This window comes from Xiphophorus couchianus, chromosome 18, assembly GCF_001444195.1.
Source record: "Xiphophorus couchianus chromosome 18, X_couchianus-1.0, whole genome shotgun sequence".
Lineage (NCBI taxonomy): Eukaryota > Metazoa > Chordata > Actinopteri > Cyprinodontiformes > Poeciliidae > Xiphophorus > Xiphophorus couchianus.
The window spans coordinates 1274054-1292123 of NC_040245.1; the positions used below are offsets into that span (position 1 = coordinate 1274054).

Here is an 18070-nt window from a genome sequence, read left to right on the forward strand (position 1 = left end):
TATTTCATTTCATGTAATTTCATGTAATTTCATTAGTTTAATTCAATCCACATTAGTTCAGCGTCATTTACTGAATTGCGAGGACACGTACTATACTAGTTAGTTTAGTTTAGTTTAGTTTAGTTTAGTGCGTTTGTTGTTTCCGGTCAGGCGCTGAGCGGGCAGCTGAACCCGCTCGGCTGTGACGTGTAGGACCTTCCTCTCCGACACAGCAGCAGTAATGGCGGACTACGATGATAGGGCCTACGGCAGCTTCGGCGGCGGCAGAGGGTGAGTCCTCGTTCCGAAACCCTAACGTAGAGTCGGACCGGACCGGCTTTTTCTGAATCCCGGCTCCGGACCCCAACCACACACGCTGACTGGACGGTACTGATAACTATCGGCTCGGAGCTCTTTGAGCCTCTGCACTCTGTGAGCAGGCCGCGCTGGGGTGTGGGGAGGCCGGTGAGGGCGGCCGGGAAACACCGGGGATCCTGGAGCTAACCGCTTCCAAAAAAATGCAGTGCTGTGGCGCATCTGTCACCGACCAGAACAGCATGGTTCTGATCGGTGTTCGTAACAGTGATCGGGTTCCGGTGCCGGGCGGCACCAGAGGCGCGGCAGGTGGAGGCTGAGGTGGAGCCGGGTTGCTGCTGCAGGCTGCCCGCATGGCTGCATCATGTGTCCGCAGAGGCATCCACAGGTCCCACAGTGAGCCCGAGGATCGATCGCTGCGATCAGATACCGACACCGGACGGTTCTCGTGTTCCTGGTCGGGGAGGCTGCTGGTTTCTGACTGTTTCAATGGTTTTATCTGGAAACCAGTTGGTTTTCTTCAGCATGTCTGCATCTTTCATTGAACGGCTTGATGCGTCTATAGGTTCCCATTCACTCAGATTATTCATTCAAATACTCGATTCAGTTACATTTAGAATCCTGAAGTCGACATTTTAATTAAAAATACACAAAAAATTCAGCTTTTAAATATAAATAGATGAATTTTTCAGCCCCCCAAATCCTTTGATTTATTTGTATAGTTTGTGCTTACGTTTTTTATTCCAGTTTGCTGGAATAAAACATATTAGTAGAGAAGTGCATCACTATTTAAATATGTGACATTTACAGGAAAATACCAGAAAATATTCTCATTCACCTACAAAACATGAATAATAAACGTATAAATCCTTAAATCTGCCAGTTATGGAAAACTCAGCTGGAAATGTTGTAACCTGGCAACTGTAACTGGACACTTGATCACATGATCAATACTAGATTTATCTGTGATGATTGGTTAGAGGGATTTGTGATGCAAGAAGAGTTTTCAGGAGTGAAGTCTTTTCAGGACATCGGATCGTATTTTAAATCCTGCAGCTCTTTGATTGGATGTGGATGCTGTGGAGTCTCCTGTAACAGTCAGTTCTGCTTTAAACCTGAATATGCCTCTGACTGAAGACTACTAATTTGGTTTTGCCGCTCCTCTTTAAATCTCTGCCTGGCTGTACGGTTAGAAATGGGCGGCGAGACGCTGGAGTAGGGGATACGATGAATGAAGGAGACAGTTTGAACTTCCTCCTGAAGTCTCCTTTTCATCTCCTCTGGGATTTTGGGTCATAGTTTAGGTATTGTTTCAGCTTTTGAGATGCCAATCTGCTGCTCTGTTGTAAAAATACCTTGTTGCAAGAGCTACAAATCATAACAGCTGCCTTAAAGTAAAGACGTTGGAGCAAAAGCATTCTGGAGGGAACCTTTGGGTCGGCCATGTTTGTCTTTAAACTGGTTTCATGCAGAAACCAGTGGAAATGCCTCCAGTGCTCTAAGCTCTACTGGTGACTAGAAGCTCAGAGTTTTGTGTCAGAACTTTATAATTAATAAATGTTATTTACTTCATAACCAAAGGACCAAACATGTTCCACCGTCAGTTTGTTTATAGTCCACAAGTGAAACAAAACTGAAACTGTTGGTGTTGGTAGGAGAACCGGATCACAGATCAAGAACAGATGCTTCATTTTAATATTTATTCATGTTTTTCCTCAAACAATATTTATTTATCTGTGAATGATTGTTGTTTCAGTACATTATAATATTTCTATAATAGAATCTGCTGGGCATCGATATTTGAAACTGGTCAGTTTGTCTCCATCTTGCTGCTGTTTGTGTTCTGGACGGTGGTATTTGTTTGGTCAAGTGATGCTGATGCAGCAAAGGATTATGGGATGTTTAACTGAAGCAGAAAAGCAAGGTGAGCAGTTCTGGTTGGTTTTCATGGGAAATGAGAATAAAACATTTAATATCTGTAAAAATTCATTGACTGTTTATCACCCAAATTTTCATATGAGTGCGTTCTTAAAATCTGTGATATCTCTAGATTTTACTTTATTCACTTTTAGTGTCTTGAAAAAAAGATGCTCCATGTTTTATTTGGCAATGAAAAATAAAATTATAGATGTTAATATTCATATTATTTCACTGTTGAAGTGTTTATACCTGAATTAAAAAAACACTTTCCTAAAATACATTCATAATTTTTAAAAAAAAAAAATTTATGCCTAACATTTTATTCATTTTTATATTTTTGGATTTTTCATTAGTTTTTATAAATTTTTATGTATTAACGTTTTTTTTTTAATTAAATGTGTTTTTGTTCCTTTATTTTTATTCATTTTATGTATTTTTGAAATGTATTTATTAAAATAGTTTTTTACCATTTTTGTGTGCGTTGCAGCAGCTTGATGGAGAGTTTACTGATGAATGGGAGGAAACATCAAAGTGATTATTATTCTGATTTTTTATTCCTAAATTTTCCTCTGTAAGGATGAAACCAGATCCAGACAGTTTGGTCCTGAAATGGTTTGCAGAATCTCGGCTCTGCAGGTTTTCTGTCTGAGCAGAAAACTGTCAGATTGTTTAGCAGCATCAGGAAAACGTGCTCAGGATGTTGAGCCTGATTTTGTGGTGCGTCCCTCAGGCCGCGCGGCGGCGGAGGGTCCGGAGGCCCCCGGAAGCAGAAGGAGCTGCCCACAGAGCCCCCGTTCACAGCGTACGTGGGAAACCTGCCTTTCAACACGGTGCAGGGCGACATCGACGTCATCTTCAAAGAGCTCAACATCCGCAGCGTGCGATTGGTCAGAGACAAAGAGACAGACAAGTTCAAAGGTGAGCGGATGTTATTGTTTTGATCCGGTCGGAGCGATCTGGGAACGTTTAGGGAACATGGATTCTTCACTTCAACGGTTTAGTGATGAAGGAAAGTTTATTTTACGGCACCAAAACTCAAACATCCGTCAAACGTTCATCAGGTTTCTGATCAGAGAATCAAACTGAACATAAATCCAGTTTATGGACCAGCAGAATTTTAACTTTAAATTAATTACTTAATAGTGAGAATAATAATTTGAAATAAATAGTATGACAGCGTATTTAAGCAAGTAGAATATTTTTAATAAATAAAATAAAAACATATTCAAGTAAATATTTTCAAACATAAACAAGTTAGATAAAAAAAATACTATTTTAAATATGAAAACTAATAAATAGTTTTCTATCAATAAAATAAATACATAAAACAATACATTCTAAAATATTAATAATCTGCTATATTCAGCGTTTTGCCCAGTGTATAATCAGCCTGGCGGGCCACCAGGCTTTACTTTGGTCCCCACTGCACTAAGCATTATTTATTTATTTTAGCTTTTTAATGCCTGAGATTTTAAGACTTTATAGTTGGTGGTCAGGTATTAATCTTCTAATAACACATAATTATCAAGTAATATTTTAAAATTTAAACATTTTTAACTCTAAAAACTGGCAGTCATATAACACTGAGCTCAGCAGGTTTTCTGGGGGAAACTATGTTAAAAATATATTCCAATAAAATACTTTCCTCAATAAATATAAATACATTTCTGAACACATTCATTACATTAACAGTTTATTCTTGGAAAATATAATTAATAATCTTTAACTGGAATGTGTTGAGCAACTGTGCACTTGATTTTTAAAGCAATTCAACATTATTATTATTATTATTATTATTATTATGCCTAACGGCTCTGAACTCGGTGACACTCCTGACTGAGTTTGTTTTTGTCTCTTCAGGTTTTTGTTATGTTGAGTTTGATGATTTGGAATCTTTAAAAGAAGCGTTGACGTACGACGGCGCCGTAAGTTTCCGCTCAAAACGGTTTTTTACTTTAATCATTCAGTAAAAAACAGACTGACTCCAGACTGGCGGGGGATGATCAGGAGTTCAAACAGCTGGTTCCGTCCTGTGAGGCTAACCTGACCCTTTGACCTCTGCAGTTGCTAGGCGACAGGTCACTGAGGGTGGACATCGCAGAGGGACGAAGGCAAGAACGAGGAGGGAGTGGCTTCGGCTTCAGGAAAGACGACGGTAGAGGTATGAGCACCGAAACGCCAGCAGGTGGCGCCAGGTGTTTGGAGAAGCCAACAGCAGGAGAACAAATCAGTTTAAAGTTTAAAGATCCCGGACGAGCCCCCGGTCAGATGAAAACCAGACCTGGGTTATATAGAACAGGCGCAGAGGGAAAACATCCAGATGCCTGATAAGATGAGATGTTAGCCGCTGGTTTAGCTAGTGAAAGACCTTCCAGGTGGGTTTACCTGGTTAACATGTTTCTGCTGATTCCAGCTGTGCACGGCGCGTCGTAGACACGGCGTCCAGCCTCATGCTGGGCCGGTTCTGGTTCTGGTTCTGGTTTTCTGCGTTGTTCTGGTGTTTTAATGAGGCTGCAGCTTTGATTCATGATCCAGGATTTTATTCTCCTTCTTTTTGTCCTGTACTGTTTACTGAAGGTTGAAGAAAGAGAAGAACAATAAATCATGCAAACGGAAACTATTGAGTTTGTTTTAATTTATCACTTGATCAATTGATTTATTGATTATTGATTCCAACCATGCTGTTTATTAAAGCTAGAGGTTTAATATGAATCTATTATTTGGTTCTATACACAGGGAGTTAATAAATAATGAAAAGCAGCTGATTGTAGTAACAGGGTTCATGCTATAGGTGGCGCACCATGACAGGAATGTTTCAAACAGCTGAATTAGTGTTTCAGCCAGCTGGCCAGCAGCATGCAGCAGCAACAGGGGAGCCTGGAGATCCTTTGGCCCACAGGAACATCTGGATCAGGACTGAACTGTGGGAGACAGAAAGGAGAATATCAGACAATAATTAATAATATAATTACTAATAATGAATAAAGTTATGAGAGTTTTTAGTATTTAGATCAAATGTTTTTAAGTTGTTTGGTTCTGACGCTCCTTTTCCTCCATCCTCCCTCTCCTCTCCTCTGACCAATAACAGCTTCTGTTTCTGAGCTTCACTGCTACTGCTTCTAACGCCTCCTCTGATTGGCTGATGGGACACTAACAAGCTCCGCCTCCTCACTAGCTGCTTCTAGAAGGAGATGCCGACTCCTCCTCCTCCTCCTCTCTCTCCTTACAGCCTCCTTTCTCCTCCTCTCTCCTCCTAACCTCCTCCTCTCCTCTCTTCTTCTTCTCTCCTGTCGGTGTTAAACTCCCGTGTCGTCTGCAGGACGAGGAGGTCCTCGAGGAGGCTCCCGAGGAGGAGGCGGAGGACGGGACTCGCGAGATGACTTCTACGACCAGCAAGGAGGAGGTGGGGTCAGATGTTGCTGGCCAATCAGACGGCTGCTAGCTGGGCTGCTGCCAATCAGACGGCAGCAGGGTAGTTTGACTTACGAGCGACTTTTTAACTGAAATCAGATCCAAGCAGCGTCAGAGTTGCTCTACTTGTCCAGCAGGTGGCAGTGAAGCTCGCGGAAGCCCCCCCCCCCCCCCCCCCCCCCCCGTATTGCTTCCCATCATCCCTTTCTGTCATCTCATGTTCACGGCGCCCCTAGTGGCGGTAAGCTGGCTGACGGTCCGCTCGTCTCCGCAGGTTTCAGAGACGACGACTTCATGGGGGGGCGGAGTCGAGGCGGCAGCAGTCGTCCCGGCGACCGGCCGCGGGGAGGCGGAGGAGCGATGAGTCGCTTCAGAGACGGGCCGCCGCGCGGCGGAACGACAGACTTCAGGGAACCGTCTGAAGGTGGCGCCACCTGCTGTTACGGCTCGCTGGGCTCTTTACAGAGGAAAATGATTATTTGCTCAAATTTAAACTTTTCTGAACAGATGATAGAATTTGAAAATCCTTCAATAACAACAGGAAAGTTTTCACACCCTGACTGTTGGAGTCTGAAATGATCGCCTGGGAAAAGGAGGGAATCACCATAGCAACCAGCTGTTCAGTGTCTTCCTTCAAACATCAATCAGATCCATATGAGTCTAAAATAGGAACAAAAACTCAAATAATTCCTGAACTTTGACCCCAGATCACATCAAGTCCCCTACTCTAACATCTAGTTAATCCCAGCTTTTGCATCAAGCTGAATTCAGCCTGAGTTTGAACGCTGACGTTAACCTGTGTGTGTGTGTGTGTGTGTGTGTGTGTGTGTGTGTGTGTGTGTGTGTGCAGAGGAGCGTGCACAGCGGCCCCGCCTCCAGCTGAAACCCCGGACCGTCTCCGAACCGCTCAACCAGGTCGCCAACCCGAACTCCGCCATCTTCGGCGGAGCCAAGCCGCGAGAAGAGGTGATCTCAAAGGAGAAACCATAAGAGACTGACGGGGGGAGGAGGAGGGGGGGCGGGGGAGGGGGAGGGGGGTGGGGATCAGGGGGCAGAATCAGAGGATGAGTGAACTCTGGGTTAAAAACGCGGAATGATGAAGCGGCACAGTTAGCATTCCTTCAGACAGATGGCTGGACGGACGGCGAGGAGAAGCTCCTCCTCCTCTTCTTCTTCCTGTTGGAGCAGAAAATTTATTCTTAGTGGGAATAAATGGGAACCACAGACACTCTGTTCAGTAACAAACACAGCGAGCAGCTCGCCAATGCATGTCCAATCTGGGTTTCACCTCCGCTTACTGTGACGTCACACCTGCATCCTCCCGTAGCCCCGCCCCCAGCAGGTCAGGGGGGTCAAACTCCAATTCTCTCTTTACCCCGCCCCTTTTTTACGTTTCCATGGTGACTGATCTTCAACTTTTATTTATCTGCTTTTATTCTGAAGGGGCGGGGCTTATCCTACAGGCCCCGCCCCTTCAGGTTGATCCCCTGGTCTCACTTGCTCAGATGGAGAGAAACGTTGCCTTCACTGTCCGCAGTATTTCCCGAAACGCCGACTCACAGGTCACATGGTGACCACCAAGGGGCGTGGCCTGCTAAGCGGCCCGCTCTCATTGGTTGTGTCAGGCGGTGATGTCATCCTCTCAGAGGAGGAACTCTCCTCTGATTGGTCCGTTGATCCACACTGAAAACAGGAACGTTCCGGCTTTTCCTTCTCCGCTAAAACGTAACTGGGAAGTTTATTCCCTCCGTTCAGCCGGGAACGGTTTTCATTTTAGTGTCATTTTAGTCAAATTTCCTGGAAACTTTCCAGTTTCATTTCTCCCCACAGGGTGGCGCTCATGCTGCTTTCTGGACGGTTAAGTTTTTACAAACAGCTTTAATTACTGGTTCTGGTTCTGAGTCGGTTCTGATTCTAAATTTGCTGCAGTTATTTATTTATTTTTTTAAGTTTTGAGCTGCCATCTCTGGACCAGAAGAACCGGCTCCTTCATTTCTGTGCTGATTTCTACGACGGCATTTTAAATAGAAAAACGAGGAGTACTTTTCTGCCAAAATACTCAGAAATCTTAAAAATAATATCAGAAATTTTCTGGAAAAATCAAGGAAATTTCTGATCTCCAAAAGTCAAAAATTTGCTAGAAAAACTAAGGAATTAATTTCTGAACTCCAAGAGTTCAACATTTTTTAAAATCAGAAAAAAAAATCAAAAAGTATGAGAATAATCTTTTTGACTTCTTTTCTAGATCATTTTTGAGATTATTCTCAAAGTGTTTTGGTGGGAATGTACTCCTCCGTTCTGACCACAAGATGCCGCTGTAAGTGTCTGAGTAGCAGAGCGGATCTGTGAGGTTCTGGGTGTTTAGCTGAACGGATCGTGAATGAAGGAGGAAAGAAAGAGATTCTGAAATGTTGTTTAAATTCTCATCTGCTTTTTTCCCCTTCTTTCTTGCTGCGTCTCCTCTCCCCGACTCTGCTTCCACCTGTCTTTGAATGCAGCACTGACTCGTTTAAAGCCGCCGCCACAGACTCCCCCGACCAGACGGTGGCGCTAACACGCCTTGTTGCCAACCCAGAAGAAGAAATTAGAAGTTTTGTTTGTTTCAGTGTGGATCAGACGCAGACTTCCACCGAGATAAATGTTGTAAAGTCCAAACTCTTCCTGTCCAATAAAGCTGGATCTTTGGTTTGTAGCTCCAACTGTAGCGTGTGCTTCTTTTGGTTTGTCGGACCGGGTCACCGGGTCTGGGTGTCAGTGTGGATCTGGACCGGGTCTGGGTTCGCTTCCCGTCTGACAGAGCGGTTTTTCTTTAGTGGGACGGTGAAAGGACGACGTTTTACTTAATCTGCCAGCTTTTTGTTCGTTTCTTGATCCAATCTGTTTATTGCAATAAAACTGTGTCATCATCATCCAACACCGACCCGGGTGAGTTTGATTTCATGGCGGAGGAGGGCGGGTTGCTGCCGGGTCCGTTTGGACGAGCAGCAGAACCGGCGAGCTGCTTCCATTTACTTTAGTTACTTTTTGAAAAGAGTACTTCTAGGAGTATTTTTACTTTTACCTGAGGAATTTATTATGAAGTATTTCTACTCTTGAGTAAAATGTTTGGATTTTCTCCCCACTGAGTGAAAAACTAAAGGAAAAAACAGACAAACCTGCCGTTTCTGTTATTTATTTATTGAAAGAAACTGATTTGGAAAAACTTCAATATTTTTATTACATGAATTATTGTAATTTTCGACCTTAAAGTAACAAAATTTCCATGTGGCTTCATAGTTTGGTCCGTCTGATGATGCAATTTCTAAATATTAAATGACTGATAATTTGACCAGTTGGTACTTTTTACCAAATACTTTTTACTTGTCATTTCTTGATACTTTTTTACTTGAGTAAAAACATTTGGGGTATTTCTACTCTAACAGTTTTTGGGTTCTCTGCCGCCTCTGCTCAGAAAACTTTGACCACTGTAACCTTGTGAAGGTCTTCAAGGTCAAACCAGCATCAAAGTCGACCCCATTTTTATTTTTTATTTATAGAAGTGAACCATTTAAATCGGCGGTGGGAACACTTCCACTGATAGCTGAGCTGCTTTTTGATCGTTTCAAAAACATTTAGCAAAGTTAGCTTCTCCTAAATACATTTCCTGGAATAAAGATATAATTTATTTAGCTGTTTAGTAAAATTTTAGTTGAATAAAGTTTATCTGTCCTGGAAGTTTTGTTTATCGACTAGTCATGTATTCACATATATGCTTTTATTTTGAAGTAGTATAAGCAGCAGTTCCATTTCCTCTGATTTTTTCAAAACCATTGAAATAAATATAATCAATTCAAAACAGTCATTTGTTTAGAGTTAGCCAAACTGAATAAGTATAAAACTGAAACCATTAAATATCTGTTTAAAACAGGGGGGTCAAACTCCAGTCCTGGGGGCCCGCTGTCCTGAAACTTTTAGATGAGCCTCTGCTGCACCACCTGATTAGAATAATGAGGTCATTAAGGTTCTGGAGAACCGATCCACACCAGGAGGAGGTGATGAAGCCGTTTCATTCCAGTGTTTTACCTAAAACCTGCAGGACAGCGACTGGAGGCCTGGAGTTTGACTCCTGTGGTTTAAAAGAATCACTTCCTGAAGCGCAAACGTTCAGAAACAGCCGCAGTAACAGCTCAGGCCTGCTGAGGGCGCTGTAACGTGGTGAGTATCAACATTGTTGAATGTAGCGCTTTAGCAGCGCTGACCTTTATGATGAGTGTTTTAAGGTTAGCGCAGCTAGCATTTTAGTTAGCGGTTCTCACCGCTGATTATAATAAAATGAAAACCTTCGTCCCAGTTTTGGTTGCTGCTTCCTGTTTGCTGAAATCCTCCACTTCCTGTAAATTCTCCGTTGTTCCTGGAATTCTCTCAAAAGTGTCTCAAGACCAAGATGGCTTCTCCAGGACCTTCAGTCTTTACTGGGCAAAAGTTTTAGAACACCTCAGATTTTTCAAGGTTTTTCCATGAAATGATGCAGTTTAATGTCTCATTGCTCTGAAACAAAAGTAATTGTAGTTAGAAAAGAAATTGTAAAATCAATTTGTAGACCAGAACTGGTTCTAGACGTTTAACTCATGGACGTTGCCGCCTTTGGCAGAGATTAAAACTAAACACATTCATGGTTTCGTCTTCAGAAAGTTGTTCCAGCAGTTCCCATGACTGTGGCCCCTGGACGTTGCTTTGGTTTCTCTCCTGTCCAGTTTACCGTCTCATCCTTTTTCTCCTTCCACCAAGAAAAATGTTGTAAAGTCTAAACTCATTTCAAGGTTTTCAGATAAAAATCTTGAAATGAGTTTCAAGGCAGGTTTTGGGTCAGTCCTTGGTTTAGGATGAACCCTGACCAGACGGCACTGCAAAAGGCCGTGGTAGCCATTTTGGTTCAGGACGCCTCCCACTCTGAAAAGGTCGCGGAGCCCGACTCCAGTCTCCGCTCTCTGTGTCCGCAGGCGACATCGATACTTTTGAGGAGCGATGATCAGATGCACTAATGGATGCTGGCCGGTTGGATGACAGTTGTTCGTCTCGCCGACAGATCCACGGTCACGCTGCGCGTCTCTCCGTCCGACTCTCAGTCTTTTCTCATTCAAAACATTTCGATGTGAACAATGTTTTTCGCCAAGCATCTTACCGTTTGACACCAGGCACACGTAAAAGTCCATCTCTGGTCGGATGTGACCGGCGGACGTCAGCGAATGTCGGAGCTGCTTTGTTACAGAACAGATTTAAATTGTAACTAATTTTCTGTTCCCTGAAAATATTCAGTTTGGTGTTACTTTACTTTACTTTACTTTACTTTACTTTACTTTAAATACAGAACAAGAAAGATTTGGGGAGTTGTTGTTGTTATTATTGTTGTGTTTATTGTTGTTATTATTATTATTGTTATTATTATTGTTGTTATTGTTATTGTTGTTGTTATTATTGTTGTTATTATTATTGTTGTTGTTATTATTGTTATTTTTATTATTTTTATTTTATTTTTTTGACCCGTAATGTAAAATGTCTCTTTATTTCTCTCGTCGGCTGAGAGGTCCAGAAACCTTCTTCCTTAAGGTTCTGACCCAACACAGAGTCCGTCAGGAGCCGGTTCTGTTCCCGGTTCAAACCCTCAGAGGATGAACTTTGACCCGATGGATGCCATGCCTGATTTCATCTCTGACATTTGTCTGCTTTAATGATATTTCTAAGTGATCCGATCCGTTCCACCCAGCAGGACTTCCTCATACCGGCGCCGCCGTTCGCCTTCAGGGTCGGATTATTTACGCTCAGAGTAAAGATGAAAACCTGCAGCTCCTGTTTGGATGACGCACAAACTCCTGCAGAGCTCAGTCTGCTCCCCTGAACAACCCGCCCAAGGCTCCAGGTAACCTTTGACCTTTGACTGGGCTGCCGACATTCATTGAGTTTTGACCTTTTTGCAACGTTATTCTTGAAGGTTTGGTGACGATCCACATCGGTTTGGATCCAGGACGGATCAGGAAATTCAGTTTTACTTTGGCATCTGATTCTCTTAAGTTTCCCTTCTTATAAACCAGTTACATTTACTGGTTTATAAGTAAACCAGTAACTGAGTTACATTTACTTAACTGTTTTCAAAAAATGTACTTTTAGGAATATTTTTGCTACTTTTTACTTTTACCTGAGTAATTTTATTATGAAGTATTTCTACTCTTGAGTAAAATTTTGTCAGGATCTGTGTTTTCTGTGTGTTTATTTAGAGTTTTCTGTGTCCGTGAGTCTCTTCGTTGTCCTGTCCTCCCCTTGATTGTTCCCAGGTGTGTCTCGTTCTGTCATTACCCTCCCATGTATTTAACTCCACCTGTGTTCCTTGTTCCTCGTCGGGTCCTTGTCAATGTCTGTCGCTTGTCAATTCGTCGTCCAATGTGCGTGCTGCCTGTTTGGACTGAGTTTCTTCATTAAAATCATCATAATTCATCTTACCTGGGTCTGCTGCGTCTGCCTCACCACCCCTCACCGCACCACTCCATGACAAATTTCTGGATTTTCTTCTCATGTTTTAACCAAAATTCACCAGACTCAGACACACCTGCAGTTTCTGCTAGAGTTTAATTATTTATGTTATTGAAAGAATCGGATTTTGAAAAAAAGTTTCTGCCTAATTTTGTTAATTATATGAATTATTATCATTTTGATTCTTAAAATATCAATATTTGGTGCGTGCCGTGGCGGCATAGCGGTTAGCGCAACCCGTATTTGGAGGCCTTGAGTCCTTGACGCCGTCGCAGGTTCGACTCCCGGTCCCGACGACATTTGCCGCATGTCTTCCCCGTTTCCTGTCAGTCTACTGTCATATAAGGGACACTAGAGCCACAAAATGACCCTGGAGGGGTAAAAACAAAAATCTAAATTAGTTTGAGCCCACAGACTTTGCTCAGTTTGGAGTTGCAGTAAACGTGGCTGTGATTTTACACACCTGTTTTCTAAATAATCATGTTTCCATAACACATTATTGCTGAAGTGGAAGTGAAGAAACCTGAAGAACTGGAGGCGTATCAAATAGTTATGAACTTAATGGTCTAGAGTGGATGAGATTTATGGTTTTTGTTCTGGTTAATCCTAAATTAATTTGCCTTTGGGTCACAGAGCGACCCGATCATCGCTGGACCAGATCTGACGTCACTCAGCTGATTGTGATGAGTTTCTCTGGTAACGTCAGAAAACCCAAGAGTTAAAGGTAAACCGAAACCTTAAGAAGAACAGGAACCAGGTGACGGGATAATATGTGTCCTCAAGCAAAAAACCATGTTTGACAGATGAGCAAAAACAAAAAGCAAAGAAGAAAAACATCTTAAAATCCCCTTTTCATTGTGACATAACAGAATAAACACGTTGAGGTGATGGACGGAAACAAACCTTTTATTTCCAGACGTCCCGCCTCTGCATTCCGGCCGCCGCGTTTCACGCTGCACAGGAACGATCTCTGGGATGAACTTCGTTAACCCGGCACCAAGTGGACGGGCCAAACGGATCCCGACCCGCCCTGGTCACTGCGGCGGTCCGCAGGGCTCTGTTTTCAACCCACTGAGTTCTGACAATATTCCTGTCGTTGTTTTGCTGATGATATCCAGGTGCTTTTCAAACTTCTTCCAAATTAAGTTTAAAAACTGCTATTTTTTTCTGAATTCAATTATTGAAGGAAAAACGAGAAAAACCAACGGTAGAGATGAAGCAGGTCCTCGGCTCTCTTGGTTATTTTAGTTCAATCTTTGGTTAGAAACCTTGAAATGACCTGCAGCTCTGTAAAATCATGTCTCATCTCTGGTTCCTTCCTGTTTCCAAACTCAACCATATTGTCTGTTTTCCAGAAACGGGAATCTAACTCCAGGCTTTAGTTTCTTCATGACTGTCGCTCTGAGCGTCTCGCCAAAACCAGTCGGTCCAACATTTAATGGTTATTGTCTGCAAATTTATTGCTGTTATCTCACCTTGGTTTGTTCAAAATATCCCAAAATTACAGCATAATAACAAACATATATATGAATTCTGTAAAATAATGAATTCCCACTTTTTGTTGTCAAAGAAAAGAATAATATGAATCTGTCTTCATTTAAACCTGGTTTTCTCTGTTGAATTGGAGTTTAACACCAGAGTCGGGTATTAACTCATTTACCTGAATAAAGTTTTAAATGTACTTTTAAGAAGTATTGTTACATTTTCCTTTTACTTGAGTCATTTTGTTATGAAGTATTTCTTCTTACTTGAGAAAAATTTCTGCATTTTCTTCCCACTGAATGAAAAACAACATAAAGTGAAAATCCACCAGACGGAATCACAGCTGCCCGTTTTCTATTGAAAGAATTTGGGAAAATTTTATTTTGAGAAATTTTCTTTTTTTGTTACTTATAGAAATTATTGTCATTTTGTTCTCTAAAATACCAAAATTTCAACTTAATTTTATATTTTGGGCTGATGATGTAATTTATAAATACTAAATGATTGATAATTTGATCAATTAACAGCACTTTATACTTTTTACCAAATATGTTTTTACTTTACTTGAGTATAGTCATTTTTGGATGCTTTTCTCTGGTCTGATTCCTTTCTGCCTCCCTGCCGCAGCGTCAACATGTCAAACTTTTCTCAAACGTTGGATGAAACGTCGCAGACTTTGACTAAACGTCCGTTAAAAACAGGAGATTTCATTTTCTGAGTTTTAAACTTTGAGTTTAACGTTTTAACTGTAAATGTAGCGTCTTCTAGCAGGTATTGAAACGAAAAGTCTGTCAATAAAATCTATAAATACATATTCTATCTCCATGTAATTCCAAAATAAAAGCCTTTAAAGCAGATTGTGAAAGGTCAGCATCTATAAAACATCATCTATTGATGACAGTAAATAGCTTAGATTTTTCTTTAATTATGTTTCTGTTTCTCCTGGTTTGGTAATAAATTTAAAATAATTACTGGTTTTAAACTGATCCAGGTTTGAGTCTGCAGACAATTCCACAGATTTATTCTTTTATAAAATAATCTGCCGGTGAAACTAGAACTTTTTCATCAAATTTAAAGAATTATTCACTTAAAACAATTTTCTATGTTGCTGAAAAGTTATACGTTACTTTTGCCTTATTTCCAGTGTAATAAGACATTTGCACTAGAAATCAAACGTAAATATTTGGTCAAATGTTGTGTTTTTACAGTGCAGATGCACCTGTACATATTTTATTTCTTGTGAAGTTCATGTTTTTGGGCTGTTAGAAGGTGAAGTTTCGTTTGTCGGTCAGTAAATCTGATTGTGATCAGATCTGTGATGGGTGATCAATGAACCTGTGAGGAACATGGAGGACGGCGTGGCGCGTGTTCCCACCACCTCACGCTCAGAAAACACCGAGGCGTTTCACTGAGCGGAACAATGCAGCTGATTTGGTTCTGGAGAATGAGGATATGAAGTGTTTTTGAGTGCAGCGTCACCCGCTCTCCTCTGGTGGAGATATAAACGGTCCGCCGTGGCGTCGGATCAGAACTCCCTCAACGCTGCGCTGAAACATCCAAAGGTTTGAAGATGCAAAACATTTCCTGGCTTTTTAAAAACATTTTGCATATAAGAGATTTTTAAATTACATTCATTGGTATTTAGTTTAGTTTGTTTAGATCTGTTTAATTTTCCTGTAACACTTCATTTGATCGCACTGCAAAAACAAAATCTGATCAAGTTTTTCTGGTCTGGTTTCTACGGCAAATGTTGTAGACAGAATGACAGAATAATTAAGACAGAATGACCTTAAAGTAACTTTTCAGCAAGATACAGGAGCTTTTACAAAGTAAGTAATAATTGATATTGATGAAAAAGTGGCAGATAAGTTTACTTATAACATGACAGAAATGTTTTCTTATAAACGAATTTATCTGCCAAAAGAACCGGAACGTTTTCATCAATGATCAAGAATTATTGGCTCCAAACGAGTTTCTGTCTTGCTGATCAGTTCAGTTATTTTGTCAGATATTTGCAGTAGAAACTCAATCAGATTTTGTGTTTTTGCGTCAGAAACATGAAGGAGTTTTTGTGACTGTGGTAAATGATGACATTTTTAAAGTGTCATTATTTACCAAATGACAACAGTTAGTCACACAGTTCTGATCATTTTCCTTAAAGTTCATTTTCTTTGTGATTATCTGATAATAATCGGACTTATCTTTTGCTTCACTTCCATGTTTTCATCAGAGACTCAGTCGGTTTGGGAACATTGATTTTTTAGCAGCTGTTTGTTGGCGGATTTTAACTGTAAATATTCAGCGTTTAAATAAGAGCCTGAAGTGAAACTCTGTTGTTCCTCAGATCCAAACTGCATCCAGTTCTGCAGCAGCTGGAACAGATCACGTTTGACGCTTGCGGTCCTTGCAGCTCCACCATGGCAGTCGGAGCCTCTCTTCGCCTCCTGGCAGCGTTGATTCTCACCCTCCCAGGTTTCGCTCAGAGCTTCATGCCGAACTCTTTCTTCTCCTGGACGCTGAGTCATCGTGACATCACCCAGTTCGCGATTCTGAGGAAAACAGCCGAGGTTTGCCGGGACGTTGCTGCTGCAGAGAGCAGAAGCTTCACTTTGGAGGTGACTGAACTGGAAGTGGTCTTCTTCTGCTCAAACATCCTCAACATGATCTGAGTTTCACTTTTGCCCCCAGATAACCGACACACTGTCGGTTAACAAAGTCCAAACGGCCTGCTCTGTCCCGCTGCCCGGCTTCCCCGTCTCCAGCGAGATGCTCCAAGCTGCAATCAACAGCGTTCACGGCAGCAGCGACGCCCTGCGGTCACCAGACCCGGCCTTCCACTTCCACAGCGAGGCCTTCCTCACCGGCAGGGACCTCATCACTCAAGGTAGAACTGCAGCACAGAGTTAATCAGAGAAATGAGAATCATCAAATTCAGAAATAAGGGTTGGAAATATTTCAGTGTAAGTCATCTTTATTATTAACGGTGTGAAAGAAGCAACGATAAATGCTCATATTGAGGCAGACAGAACTGCAGCTGCTTCATTGACAAACTTGATCCAGTTTGTGACGCCAAATGGCTTCAGTGATGTTGCATCTGTTCTACTTCTTTCCTTTAGTTTTTCATGAATCTTTTGTCGATCTCTCAGGATTGTCGTCTCTAAAAGCTTCTGTGAAGGAGCAAAACTTTCAGGCAGCCAGAAACACTCTTGGAAGAATCTGTCACACCCTCCAGGTGAGGCTCCTCTTTCTTTGGAACCAAGATACTTTTAAAAAAAGATTGTTATTTATTGTTAATTGTTAATATTTCTATTTGTTTTTTATCTTTAGGACTTTTACAGCCACAGTAACTGGGTGGAGTTGGGAAGAACCGCAGCTTACAGCGCTCTGATCAGACCAGATCAGCCTCTGGAGAACCTGGCAGGTAAAACGCTGCAGGGAATCTAAAGCAACAGACATGGAAGTTTAACAAATCTTCAATTAAAGTAAAGAACATGATAAATAACCAGCTTTCTGAACGCATCAGGTCCTGATGTTCCAACCTGTAAGAGCTGTGCTGGGCTGAGCTGCAAAGACAACATACTGCCTGCAGTCCTGGAGCAGGGACTTCTCACCTCAGGCTACTACAGCACCGAGTCTCCAGCAAAACCTGCAGGTAGAAACTTTAATTCCTCTGGAAAAAAACCAGATCCTTCTGTTTAGTGTCCAGAGGGGTAGGACTGCACCTACCCTGAATATTTCCAAATATTATGACTGTAAGGGGCATAACTGAGACGTGGAGTGGAAGAAACACACACACACACACACACACACCCACACACGAATACACACACACACACACACACATATTTGTCCCGTTGTCCGAGTTGACCCTCATTTCCTGCTGGTGGTGATCATTGACTGATGGTCGCCTCGTTTCACCAGATTCTCCGTGACTCTTACTGATCTGAATCTATGTGTATTTTTAAAGGTAAGTGCAGCCACGGTGGTGTCTATGACCAGACGAGCAGAACCGAGCCGACCGGCGGCATCAACAAGGACACAAACTCGTCTTCTCACGGGCAGCTGCACCGAACAGCGGCGAACCTGGCCGTGGACGCCACAGTGGACCTGTTGGAGGACATTAGAGTCGCTATCGGAGACAGAACATTCCTGAGGTAGGAAACGCAGCGAAGCCTGCTGAGTCCCAGTGTCCACATGAGAAACCTGACTGGTTCCTGTGTCCCCACAGACTGATGGACATCTCACAAGCACCTGCGCTGGTTTTTGTGGTGGACACTACGGGTAGTATGGGTGATGACATAACTTATGTCCAAACAGTCACAGCTACAATCATAAATGAAAGAAGAGGAACACCGATGGAGCCCTTCGAATACATTTTGGTCCCTTTCAATGATACAGGTATACAACCAGCAGAAGAAAAATAACCATTTTAATTTATTCCCAGGTTCATGACACCCTT

General features: G+C 42.0%; 2 protein-coding genes across 3 annotated transcripts; both read left to right on the top strand.

Annotated features, from left to right (window-relative positions):
- Positions 1-124: 124 nt before the first annotated feature.
- On the top strand, positions 125-8539 carry eif4h (eukaryotic translation initiation factor 4h). 2 transcript variants are annotated; one of them, XM_028045349.1, is made up of 8 exons: positions 125-270; positions 2945-3132; positions 4075-4139; positions 4279-4375; positions 5534-5617; positions 5900-6049; positions 6476-6591; positions 8124-8539. In XM_028045349.1, the coding sequence occupies exons 1-8, from the start codon at positions 221-223 to the stop codon at positions 8127-8129; spliced, it is 756 nt and encodes a 251-aa protein (XP_027901150.1). In that variant the 5' UTR covers positions 125-220; the 3' UTR covers positions 8130-8539. The 2 variants fall into 2 exon arrangements, with proteins under 2 accessions (XP_027901150.1, XP_027901151.1); XM_028045350.1 differs by lacking the exon at positions 5534-5617.
- A 6749-nt stretch (positions 8540-15288) lies between these two features.
- On the top strand, positions 15289-17159 carry LOC114161788 (von Willebrand factor A domain-containing protein 7-like). The gene is made up of 3 exons (XM_028045368.1): positions 15289-16495; positions 16758-16843; positions 16939-17159. Exons 1-3 carry the CDS (start codon positions 16378-16380, stop codon positions 17053-17055), a joined length of 321 nt encoding a protein of 106 aa, XP_027901169.1. The 5' UTR covers positions 15289-16377; the 3' UTR covers positions 17056-17159.
- The last annotated feature ends 911 nt before the right edge of the window (positions 17160-18070 follow it).